Below are 14974 nucleotides of genomic sequence, written 5' to 3' on the forward strand. Positions count from 1 at the left end.
TGACTGACTGCGAACGTCGCCGACCTGTCATTCGGTAAAACGGCTTTTGCCCGCTGTTCGTGTCGCGGGGAATGTCGCCAGGAGTAAGACCGGTTTCCGTAACTTCCTATAAGTTTGTTTCCGCGTCTGTTACCGGCGAAACTCCGGCGACGGATAAGAAACGACAGTGACGATTATTATCGTCACGGTCGACCGTCCCGTTTCGTTGGAACATTAAACGGCCTGGAACTGCCTACACGTACGCTCGTTAATGAATTCCGTATATTTCCAATTAAAAGTCCAATATTTTAATATTAGAGATTTATGAAATGCAGCTGGATAAATTCAATGACAAGTAACGTTGTTATATATTCTTCTCTGCGCGGCAATAATCGCGATTCTGTCTCATTTAATTAATCGCGAGAAGGACACGCGATCGGTATCAAGACGAGCAGAGGAGACGAAAGCGAATCGCGTAGAAGCTCGGTGGTTGCCGCGAATTCGCGGGTGATCGCAAACTCGCCGAAGGGCCGAAACCGCCGGCACAGTGGAATTACTCGACGGCTGGCTCCCACGGGGCCGAACTTGTCCGCGACAATTTCAAACTTATTTTAACATTCATATAAGCCCCGCGCCCTAGCCCCGTGCAACACACGCTAAGCATCCCTCTCCACGTGTAGCCCCGAGAATCGACCCGCGTAAGTTGCTCTTCCTATATGGGAAGGGCGCGCTACCATAAGGGTAACACGCGGGATTTACATAAGATTATGCGTCAGCCTACCTTCGCGCCTCCCGTAGAAAAGGGAGCAACGAGATATCGTGGGTGAACGGAACGACGCTCCGGGGTGCGCTATTCTTCGGTTGATAATTACAATCAGCTGAGATTGCTCCGCTCGTCATTTCTGAACGCGAATATTCTTACTGCGGGTCTGTCGATCCGTCGAACGTTTAACTGAGTCTCGAGCGGTTCTGTGTTTTCGGGTTAACTTGACGTTCGTGAGTTGGTTAGTCAGTTATTTTCTTGGACTAGTAGCATATTCGCAGAGATTTTAATTCGCATTTGTATACTCAGGCGATTTACAATGCGAACAATAATTTTAATGGTAGTGTACCACAGTTTGAAGGGAATTTAACAAATGAATTTCGTGGAAAACTTACACGAACTTTGTATTCTGCCTAAATATTAGGACTTGAGTAAGTCTCGCAGTTATTTTTATAATAAATTTGTATCTGATTTCGTGCATAGTCGACAAATTTCGCTTTTGATTGTGAATAGCTGCAACATCCTGATCTCGCGTAAATTGGTAAAGTACAACCTTCCCTTCTGCACGTATCGTAAACTAAACCAAAGATCGTTTTCCTCGAAAGATTTGGGTTCCATTATATATTTCAATGAGCTGGAAGAGATTTATTATCACGCGCGTTCCGTTTCTCATGGCGTTGTTAAATCTCTCCACCGTTCCCCATTATGGGTTTCGTATTCATAGTCTGAGCGAAAATTGCTCCTAGAGCACAATAAAGGTTATACGAGCCATAAAGTAAGTTCAGCCTACCTTGCCGATGTTTATTTAAGCACGGGAGATGCTCGGAATTTTCCCCTATCCCCGTGGCTTTTCCTTCGCCTCCTCGCCGGTATTCCACCCCGTTCCTTCGCTTTCCACCGATTCCCGCTCCGCGTAGCACAGCCTCGAACCAACCTGCCTCGCTATTTTATCGATCGAGCAAGTGCAACCTCGAGATAGTTTGCACGCGATGCAACGAGGACTCTTACCGCGATTCTGAGTAATTCTGCCCTCTGCGGTGAACAGCCGGAAGTCGAAATTCGAATCGACGACAGCGGATGTCTACATTATCGAAAAACGTTTTATCCCCCGTTTGAAACAGGTGACTAACGTAAATTGGTGAAATGGAAGAATCTATCGCTTAAGAAATTATTTGTCAAATGTAACCTCGATTCGATCGGCTTTAGAACATTGTTTTATCGTTAATCGCACTGTTTCGTATTATGCTACGCACGTGGATCGTACCGCTACTACAGAATGAGTCCTTCGTGTTCGGATCCGTTTTAACTTCCGCTTTTCATACGTCGCAAATTGTCAATAGAATGTGCAAAAAAGAACGGGAAAGGATTTGTGAACCGGTATCCGTTGCTGTGGTAAGTACAGACGCGAGAAATATTTCATTCTTTGTACGCATTTTTTTTCTGTACTCTCTGCATAGATATTAATCGGCAACTTGTGAGTTTGCGCGGTGTTTAAAATAATGCCTCTCCTAAGGCAAAATTATCCGTTCTCCTCCTCCAGCGCACAAGTTGGTCGTATTTCATTAAAGGCGTAACACATTCCTCGAGCTCTTCGCTCGCCACATTGTTAAACCGTGTTTCCCGACTGAGACGCCGTTTAAATTCATGGTTTCTCCGTAAATGTACTTTCAGATCGTTTTATAGAAAGTGAGAATATCGGTATGCGAGTTACGCATAGCAAATCAAAATTGCTCGAAGAAAAACTTAACGCCGCAGCTTCTTAAATAACTAAATACTTAGTCATTCGTTCGATTTCTGTGGTCCGTTTCCTGGTAGAAAATACATTCCATTTTTCGAATGCATTCTATCGGTTAACCCCGAATGTTTAAACGATCGGATCGTAAATATTAAGGTAGTTACGAAGCAGGAAGCCATAAATCGATTCATCGTTTTAAATATTCAGCGATACCCAGAGATTCATAATGAAGATAATGTTTCGAAAATTAAACGAAACCATAGAAATCATATGATTACTGCCAATTCGTTAATCTATACGGTTAACGTAATATTCCATGGCAGTGCTCATGCCTGAGCTTAATTTACTACAAATAATTATACCTCGATAGCATTTACTCAAACTAAAGCGTGTAACTAAATATCAGCGACGTTCATTCGATACTTACAAGATACTGTGCTACCTGCACGCGAGATGTAATATTAATTTTTTCGTTGCATAATCGCAAGAAAGTTTTACTCGCGAGAATTTCCACTTGAAAGTAACACGTGCGATTTCATGCGTTTCCTCTCGACAAATCTGTACTTTATTCGCAGATCTTGAGCGGCTGCGGTTACCTGGACGGTACGGAAATTTCGGAGGCCCTGTCGGCGACGATACACATTTGCCAGAAGGACATGAAGCCAGTGTTTTACGCGCCGGACGTGACCATCTGCGAGACGGTCGATCATTTAATTAAAGAACCGGACCCGAACAGTCCATCGAGAAACGCGCTAGTCGAAGCTGCGAGGTTGGCTAGATCGCGCGTAAAACCACTTTGCGAGTGCGAGGCGTGCAAACATGGCGCACTGGTCATCCCTGGAGGATTTGGCGCCGCAAAAACGTTGTTAGTATTCGTCTGCAATTGTTTAAACATCGGGAAAAAATGAGATTCTACAAAATTCATGAAAGTTATGAGCAGTTTAGACTTATTTATTCCTAAACAAATCGAAATGATAGATCAAGACTTTCTTCCCTGGAATTTATTTAAAGTTAATGGCATTCTAAATGGTAATAGCTGTAAAATGAATTAGAAACGTCAAAATTTTAATTGTACTGACGTATAAGCACTACTTCGATGAGATATTTATTATTATTTAATTAGAAAAAGTAATTATTAGTATATCTTGTGTGCATATTATGTGTAAGTCTAAAGAGATATAGAGTGAGAAAACTGTAGTTCTATGAAGCCCAGGATTCAGCTAGCTGTAAGTAGATTCAGCCAAACGCACTGCCCGTAAGTAGATTCAGCTGTATCGTGCAGTCTCCTTGAATTTTTCAGGTCTATCAGCGCGCCTGGCTGAATCTACTTAGAATAAGCTAAATCGCTACATAGTCTGACACTTGTCGGCTTGTTTTGATCATAAAACCGTACGTATACTGGTTTTTGAGTAAACATTCTTTTCTAGGAAAATATTTCTGCATAAATCTGGAACAAGTGTCTGTATGTTCTCGACAACTTCAAAATCAACAAGATCAGAATTTACTGATTTACTACTATTTTCATCTGAATTAATGTACTTCCATTTAAACAGGATTCCATACACGGAGTACAAAAGGGATCATTTTAACGTGGAATGAGCCGCGAGGCATTTTCTGCTAGCATAAAATTTTACATGTGACTGCAAAATTCCGTCTTAAAAGAAAAATTTTCTTATTTAGACAGTTATTAAGCGAAACTTTCACATTTTTATTATTATGTATGCATTATATATTATTATTATGTATACAGTTTATTAATATTAACTTCCGATGTTTTCAATAAACATGAACGTCTTGGGAAAATTATAAGTTGTGACGTTCGGTGAGAGGAAAATTGTCCTTTCTTGGTTTTAATATTACTGTTCGTAACCATAATAACTTTTATAACGTCTGCAAATTAGAGTGTCCGCGAGCAAAATTATTGGGAAAAATTTTTGTAATTAATTATATTTCTTGTAATTTGTATAACCGATGATTATTTTACTTTTAACATAATCATTATCTTTCAAATATCAAATTTTATTGTATCCTGGCCTTATTTCCATTTTAGTCCGAACTATTTTTTATTTATTCTATAAAGTTAGATGTATGTGTACAGTCCTACACGTTTAAAGAAACTGGTGATACGAATATTTAAAATACACAGTTCATGAATGATCACTGAATTTTCACTCTGCTTATCGTGTTTGATGCAGGAGCAATTTCGCAGAAAAGGGAGCCGAGTGTACAGTGCTACCCGATCTCGAGAAGCTCATCGAAGACTTTTATTGCGACAAAAAGCCGATTGCATCGATGTGCATTTCAAGCGTTCTCATTGCAAGAGTTCTGAAAGGCGTTAAAATTACGCTTGGGAAAGAGTGTAAGCAATCGAAGAAATTTTCATTTCACCTCTACGGTTCCAATGAATAATATCGTTTAACGATTTCGCGCGTTTAGCACCGTGCGAAGAATGGCCGCACGCAGATGCTATCGGGAAAGCTAAAGATATGGGAGCGAAAGTGGAATTGAAAAGCGTGAAAGGAGTGACCAAATGTAAGAAATACAACATCGTTAGTACGCCAGCCTGGATGTACAAACCTGCCAGTTATGCACAAATCCACACTGCAATAGGGAAACTGATTACCATGTTGAAGAAGTCCATGAATCAATAATTATGTGTCCTACTCTTTTGATACTATATTTACTCTTTTTTTTTAACACCATAAAGACCCAATCGAATGATAAATGTTACTATCAATGTGAAGTTTTATTTTGTAACAATTTTTTAACTGTAATAAACACGTGTAAATATTTATTGAGTTACAGTGAGATATAGTGTCCGCCGATCAATAATAACTTCTTGAATTAATTCGATTTATTCAGCATTTACTTACCTACCACTTTATAAATCGTAGGAAATGATCGTAGAAGACTTTCACATTCGCATGATTTATGAAAAATATACTTTATTTCGATATCTGATCGTGTCCCCTGCGGTTACGCGAACGGTAAGGGGCACAATGTTCGATCGAGTTTTTTATTCGCTACGCCTATCGATATACTTAAAATAATCAACAACAATTATAACAATGCGCCGTAAAAATCGTGCGGTGAAGAACACGCGTGTCCTGTTCGTCTCATAATTCTCTCTGATTATGGAACGCAGGGTGAATCTTCGCCGTGATTTTTCTCAAGAACCAGAGCTGATATATGAAGCTTTCAGACAGGAGAATCACTGTGACGATTGAGATACATATTTATGGAGTTAACCCTTTCGCGGACAAAGCGTATATTTATGATCATCGAATTAAATGGCCGCAAACAATATTCTTTGAAAACGGGCAAATACGCAAGAGAGTACTCCATTCCTTGTGTAATAAATGCATTATCGCGAGTGCATCCGAAAATTTTCAAACGTCCGCGAATGGATCAGAGTAAAGAAGACGTGTCAAAGGGTACTATGAAGAAAAGTCGCTTAAACCTAAGTCTAAACAAAAATTAGATAGTTTTATGAGAAAGTATTAGTTTAATTTACGCAAAGGGGATGAACAATTCTACGTAAAGCCGATAATAATTAATAGGTGAACAGTCTTTGTGAATTTAATAAATGCAGCGAGTCGTTCTGCACGCGTATGTGGAGACAAAAAAAAAAGAATTAATAATTACTTATCTACGATCGATGTCGCGCGTTTAGAACTACATTAGCTAGACGCGGAAACGAGGTCCACGAACGAATGAATAATCAAGAGTGTTAGTACGGTTCCGCTTTAGTTAAAACACTAAAGAAAACGCGAGGCAGAGCAGTTAGAATTTATTTACAAAAGGCCGCGGTAGACGCAAATCGGCGCTCTGCAAATTTCTCCTGCGTGATTCCGTTTGCGCTCGATAATAACGCGCACCGCGAATTTCATGTCTCCGCGCTCGTTTTAATCGCACGTGATCGCATGTACAGAGTGTCCTACAGATTTGCGTGCAACCTTTATCCGTGTATCTCGTGTATAAAGCATTCCTCCTTTTATACCTCTCTGTAAGCGAAAAGCAAAAGGTGCGAGGCTAAAATTAGTGCACCCTTCGTGTCTAATTACAGCACCCTTCGTGCGTTCCTCATTTCGTTACACGATACGAATAGAGCGTTTACCTCGATTTTCTGTTAAGCGACATTTAGAATTGGGAATAATCTGTACAATGCGAACATTCGTGGGACACCCTGTGTGCAGAAAGCGTGCAGCTTATGAACGGAGATTAACATTAGTATACGAGAGTTACTCGTGCCGGATCGAGGTTTACTCGAGCATAACGAAAGTGCACGCACAAGTGCATTCAATCAATTTGAAACGTGCCCGTGAATTGCTGATAAACGAGTTTGACACAATCCTCCCGCGAGTCTGAACGACTGCTTCGCACTTGCGCGTGAAAAATTGCGAAATTAGCCGAGGACTAAAATTATTTCGGTCCATCGTTCGTTTCGGTAAAAACATTTGATAATCAGACTCGAAACGTGGTCTGTGTCATTAATCTCGTCGTTCGAGTGAAATATTCTATTTTTCAAATTATTTTTTCCATCAAACGATTAACCCATTCACTCGATAGCATTTCGATGCCTGCTTGGGAAATTTTCCAAGCAATTTCAACAAATCCCAAGTTTCTAGAGTATCATTATTCAACCTACTTTCCGACGCTTTTAGTATTCCCGGAATAACTGAAACGTTCAATTACGAAGCGAAACGGTACACAAATAACAGCTCGTTCCCTGTAAACAATTTAAATAATCGTGCAAAACACTTGGTTGGTGATTGCGATCGAAACGTCACGCCAATGCAGAACGCATTTCCATTAATTCTAATAACCGAGTACACACTTACATGTAAAGAAATAAAATCTACGCAAACATTCCTATCGATGCGATGCAGTCTCGAACGTGTGAAATTTACGAAAAAATTCAGACAGCCCTCTACATAACAGCTTCCTAATCATCCAGAATAAAAAAAAAAGAAAAAAAAATAAAGAAACACGAGCGTCCCGTTCGATTATAGTCCCTGTCATATTCAGCACAAGCTCCTCCGATAAGTAGGATGTGACGACACCGTTCAGACTTTGGTTCTGATCTCGTGGCCAGATTTCGCGTTTTTGGGAGAGGTCCCGAGGTTCGCGTCCGCACTACCATACGACATCCACCCCAGGGTGCGTTCAACTCAACGCCAACAGAGGTTCCACGGTCAGGCTGGATCTCCTTGTTTTATTGTCCTCGTACTGTTTCATCTTCATCAGCTTCCTCTTGCCCTTGCTCAGCTTCTTCCTGGGCACCTCCGTCGTGGCTGACACCTCGCCGCTCGCTTGTTCCTCCTCCTCCAGCATCCTCAGCGTCTCGATGATGTTCCTCGGCTCCGTGATGCGCCCGGTCGTGCTGCCGTTCTTGTTCGCGTACACCACTGACAGATGGGAGAAGCTGGACTTGGGCGGGGCGGTGATGTCTGCGAAATCTCGGAAGTTCGCGAAGAAATCGCCACCGCGGATCGGTTGCGGTTTCGGGTTTCTGAAGTAGTTCGCGCGGCCACGGTTCCCGTTACCTTGATAGTAGGGATTGTACGCGGTGTCGTCGGACGAGTACTCGTCGGCTTCTTTGTCTTCCGGATAGTAAGTACCACCACGGATCACGCCAAAGTTTCCTGACCCCAAAAGTGGATGATGGACGTCTTTCGCGGTTGCCGCTGAGGTTTGATAACCGTTGCGATCGCGTTGGAAGTATCCCAGGAATCTGTTGGGCCTGTACCTTTGCTGCTCGCTGAAGGGTGCCCTGTGATTCGAGAACAACTCCGCGAACGACGGGAAAAAGTTCTGGCTGTCCGTTTCCAGGCTTTTGTCCTCGGAAACGGACGCTTCGGTTTCACTGGTTTCTTTGGTGTTTTCCGCATTCTGGTCGCTGGAATTGTTCTTCCCCGCGACAGTACTCGTTAGTTCGTCTTTTTGTGGAATTTCTGTTGGGACGTGTTTGCGAGTTTCATCCTGCTGCTCTTCTTCTTTCCCTCCTTCGTCGGTCTCCACGCCTTCCGGTTCCATATACATGTCCGAGTCGTCGCCATCCTCGTATTCCCCGTCTACCTCGGAGGCGGACGCCACGGAATCCTGGAACACATATAGGAAATTATCCATTAACACGATTTTTTGTTCGAGAAGTTGGACATTTATATGTTTGAAATGAAAGTGGATTTATAGTCAACACTAGTGCTATCATTCATATACGATTGTAGGTAATATTATTTTGCAAGTGACATTTACGACAGCGTAAACTTCAGCTTGATAATTTCTACTTATTAAAATATATTTATCTATCGAATATGACGGCAAGGTAAGTATATATATTCAAAGAACAAGATTTAGATAAAGTAAAATTGGAGGAAATATATAGTTCACCAATGTGAAATAATTAATACAATCGTGATAGTCTTAAAGCCAACTTGTGAGAGCTTCAAAAAGTAAGCTAGAAAATTCGAATGTATTCATTGGTTAATGAAATGCTAATTTCGCACTGAATTACTAATTAGTGTATTCGCTGAAAGTATCGAATTTAAATAACGAGCTAAATATTAAATCGACCAATTAAAACGTTGAAAGAACAACCCGTTATATGTGTAAAAAAACGAAAAGAAGAGGCGAAGAATTCGTAGCGTTCATTGTTCCACAGATGAACTCTCCCAACACGGAATGCCAGTATGACGCGTATCGAAGTTCCTTTCGCGAGGCTCATTGACCGATCGCACAAAAGGCGAGGGTCTATCCGCTAGGACAACTCCGCCGTGTCCTCGCCTTGACATTTAAGACATCTTCGTGCCGACGACCGGCTGCAAAACTAGTCGCACCGTTGGCATCACGCGTATGACGTGGATGCCAACTGCACCCACGTATCGACGCCGCTCGATACTGCACGCGTCCGTACGCAGTCGTTCCATGGGAGTAACGTGCACGTGCTGGACACGAGCAATGCTCACGCGTCGATGCCGCGGACGATTGCCGTTGAAATCGGTTGCGACACACCGTTGACACGCCTCGCATTGTTGGTAACGATATGTCAGGTCAACCGCGTGGCGTTACAACTGTATCGGCCTACTCTCGAGACGTTCAACTTTTCGCTCCTGCTGATATTTCTATGCGTGCGCACTTTTCCTCTTACTTTTTCTTTTTTCACGTATCCATTGTAATTGCGAGGGCAACGGTCGATAGTTGCGCGGTCGATTATCGGCCGTATACCGAGAAGCAGAGGGTACGCGGCGTTTTACGATTGTATGGTAATACGACATTGTGTACATGTGTAATTTCGTGCCGACAAGTGGTTGCACTTTGAAAGATGGTCAGTGTAGGACGGCGTAGGTATTTGTTGGGCGCCTGGCGCGATTGAAATATCACATTCTTTTGTTAGTTACGGCTGTTCGATTAGATTGGAATTTTCTTCGTGGCTCGCTGCACTTTTTATTCCACTTTGAACGTGATTAAATGTTATTTAAAGAAAACTCGCTGCTTTTCTCGTGATCTTTGCTTGGAATAGGTAGAACGCGCAAGAGTATAGACGATGATGAGTCATACAACCGAATAAGATATCTGAGTAACTAAGCGTATACAACATGGATCTCGAAGAGAATTGAAAATGAAAAATCCCGAATTTTTTCAGTACCATTTGAATCACTGAATATAATTTTTAAACATTCATTTCCGCCTCCGTTTCGAAATAATAAAATTTCCAACTTATCCCCAACATCCCTGCCTAAGTCTAAGCGGCAACTTCGCCATTTTGGTACCCTTACTGATGAGTCCACTAGTAGGCCAAGAACGAAACGTTCTTCCCCTCTTTTTCTCTCTTCTTACACTTACACAGTTCTACTCGAAGTAACACGTTACACGAGTTTTACATAATAATATTGCAGTATAAATTATACAAACTATGGTACCACATAGATTGCTTGACTTAACACGATATAAATACTTGTCCAATAAAGCTTCAACATTTATTTGAAGCGTCTACGACGGCTTCACTTCGACACGTAATCTATTTGTATAAGTGACCAGCCATACACCCCACACCTAAAAACCGGAATTTATGCAGTTGGCATGACAGAACGTATATTCCTCCAACAGTAAAGCACCGTTACGTGCTGGAGCATAAATAAAGTCACAAAGTTCCAGATGACTCGCGGATGTGGAAACAGTTATAAATCAAAGAGGCGCAAAACATTTTCCGGCAAACGAACGTCAGGGTAAGGTGCACCGCGCGTACGGTGCACACGTTTCATCTCGTGGCTAGTGCAGACGACGAACACCTTTTGCTCTCGTAAATGAAAGTGATGGACGAGCTCTTGTGTCGCGTAAGAAGAGACGATCACGATTCCGCTTCAACAGCTCTGACCATGATCACGATACGTAGGAGAAAGTGTCGCGGTAAATTATTCAGATAAACCCTCCTGGTGATTTCAATTAACACCAGGACGTTTTTCACCGACGTAGCGCAATCTTTTCGTGTTCTTATCATACCGAGATCTTAGATCGAACTAGAACTCGCATAAATATACACAGTGCTTTCTTATTCAAGCAGACAAGTTTGTAATAAAAAACTTTCCAACACAATTTCGGGTATTATGTTACCCCGTGTATGGTTATACGGAGTTAATTGAGATTGATGAAGATAATATTTAACACGTCGACAGTTTGAATAAAAGATATATAATAAAATTGATCTCGCGTAGACACTTGGATAAAGCGATTCGAAATGCTTCGTAGTTGTCCAAGTTTTTTCACGCCTAATGCATCTTACAGGTCAATCATATTATTCGTCAAATCACATCGTCCCGTTACCTCTAGCAGTTGAAAATTTTCTGCATTTAGTACTTTCAACTTTTTTCTTGTGTCTGACCATTTTACAAATCCACATTAAACAGCACATATTCGCAACAGAGAAGGTATTTTTATATCGTAGCGCACTTCGTTCGGGTAATATAGAGTGCTGAAATGATATGCATTCGGAGAAAGAAATCTCTACTGAATGTATTAATAGATAGCAATGATTAAAGCAATTTACAACTCTATCTCGCGATCTTCTAAATTACCAAAGTCACTTTGCCCAGTGATTAATACCGGTATCGATAAACGTTGCTAGAAACGGAGTCTGTTATTATTCCACTTACGTCGGAGAAAGGATATCGGTTCGAATATTTTTCTCGAACCCTATCGAGAAATGCCCGCGATCGAATGCAACGTAAATACGTTAGAGGCTCGACGTATCGGACGATAAAACGCTTGATAGATCTGTTTTTAAGGTGACGTCTAAGAAATGTTGGCTACCTTTGCCGCCTTTTTTTATTTTCAATCGGCTGGCGCGGAAAGGCAACGAAGTAACGCGAGTGAAAGGGTCGCTCGAACGAAAGAGATCAAAGTCATGACAAATCCCTCCGCGTATCCTCCGCAGCGATCACGCCGCGCAGGACACAAGAAGATGGATCGCTGCGGCGCGAACGCTGACTGACCGCAAAAGAGAGAAAAGGAGGTGTTATTAACACGCGATTACAGAACGCGAATTAATCTCGCGGCTCGCTCGTAATGGCAACAGAATGCACCGATGATTATTATATTAAGTCAACGTATGTACGCGGGGAATCCAATTAACCGTGTGCATCTTCCTATCCTCCTCCTCCTCTCTCTCTATCTCTCTCTTGGTGCAAGTTGTACACGTATTAAGGGCAATCAGTCGAGCAACCATGTACAGAACGGATGATCCACCGTATTTAGATGTACAATCGTATAACGCGAAGAAATTTGAATACAGGTGTACAGATCTGAGCAGAAATCCTCCCGGCGAGATCCGTTTCGTTGATTCGATCGAAGTGCAACGTCTCAGTCCCGTTCCAGATCAGAACGATCAACCGGCTGCAATAATGATTGATCGAGTTCTTGTTCGCTGGTCTTTTTCGTTTCTTCAAATCAAGCTGACGTCCCGCGTTTCTTGCGTTAGACACTGCGATTCATTAAAATTCCATCTTTCGCTGTTCGATCTACATACGAAATGTTATCTCTCGAGGGTTGCGCAACACGATCTTTGTAAAAAGGTGTAACAACGGAAAATGTCAACTGGTCGTACTCGATGCGGGCTAATTTTTTATTTAAAGAAGTCTTGTAATTGTAGTGTTGGGGAGCCTGTTGTATTGAATGTTTTTGTGTCGGATTCAAACTAATCGATATTAAACGTGATGCATCGAAACAGCTTCCTTGCGTGTGAATCACGCTTAAACTAAAGGGTAGTATCCTTTGCACGTTTCTTCACTAATCACGAATAATGTAACTTCGATGAAATATAAAGCTGTAAAATATCTTGATATACGCTAACGCGAAGCTGTTTCACACGAATTTGTTTAAACGGCGGGTGGTAGCTATACTTTACACATCGGTCTATAATAAATAATCGGCGAGCATCGCGTTTCCTGATATAAATCACGTCCACGACTTTCTCCTCGTTGTGTTAAAAAGTCGGAATTGTTGGGCAACCGTGCATCTGTTTTCACCCTCTATCTTTTTCTCACCTCGTGCTCGATCGCGTCCTCCGGAACAGGTGCTCCATCTGAAACAGAAAGAATGAATCTTTGTGAAATAGAGTAAATTAATATTTACATAATATCGCGATACTGTATTAAAAAAAAAAAAGAAGAAGAAGAAAATAAAGACAACTGGCACTGTTCTAACTATTTTCATTGAACTATTATTAAATACGTCTTCGAGTCATCGATTGCCAATCATTTTTAATTGATTACGTTTGAAAAGATAGAGCAAGTGTAGAGTACAAAAAGAAGATTCGCGATTATCGATCAAACGCAAATTTAACGATTAATTCGCTAATAGATATGATCGCGAAATTACACATTTAATAAGGGATAAGTGAATATGGGAATAAATGATCCATGATAAATGATCGTCCCCTTCGTGCTCAATATCGCGGCGCTCCTTGAAAATTTCAATCAAGCAACAACGAGGTTGAATGATAAATGCGAGAGAACCGACGGCCAACAACCAAGGGCCACAGTGATTGTTATGAATATGTTACGACATATCACACGCAACTTCGACTCGTAAAGTAATGATCACGCACAAACAATAATAGAATTTTGGCGTCGCACGAAATATGTCGACCCCCCTGCCGCTCATGAAAAACTATCTCAAGGGGATCGAAAGAATCTCAACCTGTACGCGTGCATGATAAAACAAGAAGAACGCGGCAACAAAAAGCGATTACATAAAGATAGCTCGCGATACTAAAAAATGGCCGCGGCAAGAAGTTGTTACATATGTACGTAACAGAAGTACTCCTATTTATTGAGACATTTCTTTGCCCCGTAATAAATCACGGGACATTAGCTACGCCTTTAAAGTAATGGTGGTGCATTAGTCTTTTTAATATCGTTGTGAAAACAGCCGTTTCCGCGAGCCATGTATACGCGTTAGAAAATGAAATTTCAAAAGCCGGCCGCGTTCTATCGTTTTCTTCGTTTGACAAATAATAAATCGGTAACGGGTAGAGAGCATCGACGCGGGCCCAGTTAGAAAGGATCAATTAACACGGGCTGTTCGAGCGCGCGGCAACGACAGTTTTCTTTCATCGTCGGCCAGTAGAGAAAGTCAATTACCGCGATGACAAGCCAGGAACGTTCCGCGATGACGTGCTACGTCTCCGGAGATCCTCGTGGTACGTGTTCCAAGTTAAAACGCACTCGCAGTCGCTCCCCAGGCGCCGGCTGTCAAGCGCAGTTTTAAGAGACAAGGCGGCAGGATCGCCTCGCGCGTTTCCTGCTCGCTCGCCGTGCGCCACCCCTTTGGTCCTCGCTAAGCGAATGTCCCCGCGTAACGCTTAACGAACAACGAATTTCGCGCTCCTTTCTGAACAAACCCGCGTTGCGTAATCGAAGAAAGTGCCACGGACGATGATAAGGAAACATTAATCTAGTTTTTCGCTGATTAACGTTGATACACTGTAATGAGCATGCATTAACTCTTACCGCGACTCGCGGGATCGTAAAGAGTGTTACTAGGAAGAAATAAACGAACGTTCGTTACGTTCCAGAGGACTTATGCAAACAGCGTCTGCGCGCATACCTGTGTTTCCCGACCGAGACGAAATTGCCAAAAAGTTAGTAAATATCTGAATATTTTCCGTACCGACGATAGATACGATCGACCGTAAAGTACCTACGAACGAATTCACACGCATCATGGATATCTTAATATCATTTTTATTTCATAATCGCTACGTGTGTTTCGTGTAACTTTAATGGTAACTGTTCAGAGAAAAGTATTGTGTACGGTAATGCTCGACTATTCGGTAACTGCACACGGTACAGTATACGAGTTAATCACTGTGATATTTGACTTCGTTTTCTGACGTATATATGTAGCTTAACGAAGAAACGTTTCGGGCGAAATGAGACATCTGTTATTAATTATATGATTAAACGTTAGACCTTTTTTGTAACCGGGTAAGTTATTGGCGT

General features: G+C 41.8%; 2 protein-coding genes across 2 annotated transcripts in view; one reads left to right on the forward strand and one right to left on the reverse strand.

Moving 5' to 3' along the window:
- Nucleotides 1-2083: 2083 nt before the first annotated feature.
- On the forward strand, nt 2084-5128 carry LOC143424033 (glutamine amidotransferase-like class 1 domain-containing protein 3, mitochondrial). Its single transcript, XM_076895840.1, has 4 exons — nt 2084-2134; nt 3053-3342; nt 4673-4836; nt 4914-5128. Exons 1-4 carry the CDS (start codon nt 2084-2086, stop codon nt 5126-5128), a joined length of 720 nt encoding a protein of 239 aa, XP_076751955.1.
- A 2360-nt stretch (nt 5129-7488) lies between these two features.
- Nucleotides 7489-14974, reverse strand: part of LOC143423855 (uncharacterized) — a 65971-nt gene continuing 58485 nt past the window's right edge. Inside the window, exons 2-3 of the mRNA XM_076895461.1 lie at nt 13016-13053; nt 7489-8579 (exon numbers count right to left, since the gene is read on the reverse strand). Of these exons, the coding sequence (XP_076751576.1) occupies nt 7644-8579; nt 13016-13053 (974 nt within the window). The 3' untranslated portion in view covers nt 7489-7643. The remainder of the gene's footprint in view (nt 8580-13015; nt 13054-14974) is intronic.

Source organism: Xylocopa sonorina, chromosome 5 (assembly GCF_050948175.1).
Source record: "Xylocopa sonorina isolate GNS202 chromosome 5, iyXylSono1_principal, whole genome shotgun sequence".
Lineage (NCBI taxonomy): Eukaryota > Metazoa > Arthropoda > Insecta > Hymenoptera > Apidae > Xylocopa > Xylocopa sonorina.

Bases quoted from the DNA above. Each gene is read 5' to 3' on its own strand.
- LOC143424033 (XM_076895840.1), top strand. From the start codon at position 2,084: ATGTGCAAAAAAGAACGGGAAAGGATTTGTGAACCGGTATCCGTTGCT. The intron at 2,135-3,052 runs GTAAGTACAGAC...CTTTATTCGCAG, and splicing joins AACCGGTATCCGTTGCTGTG to ATCTTGAGCGGCTGCGGTTA. The intron at 3,343-4,672 runs GTTAGTATTCGT...TGTTTGATGCAG, and splicing joins TTTGGCGCCGCAAAAACGTT to GAGCAATTTCGCAGAAAAGG.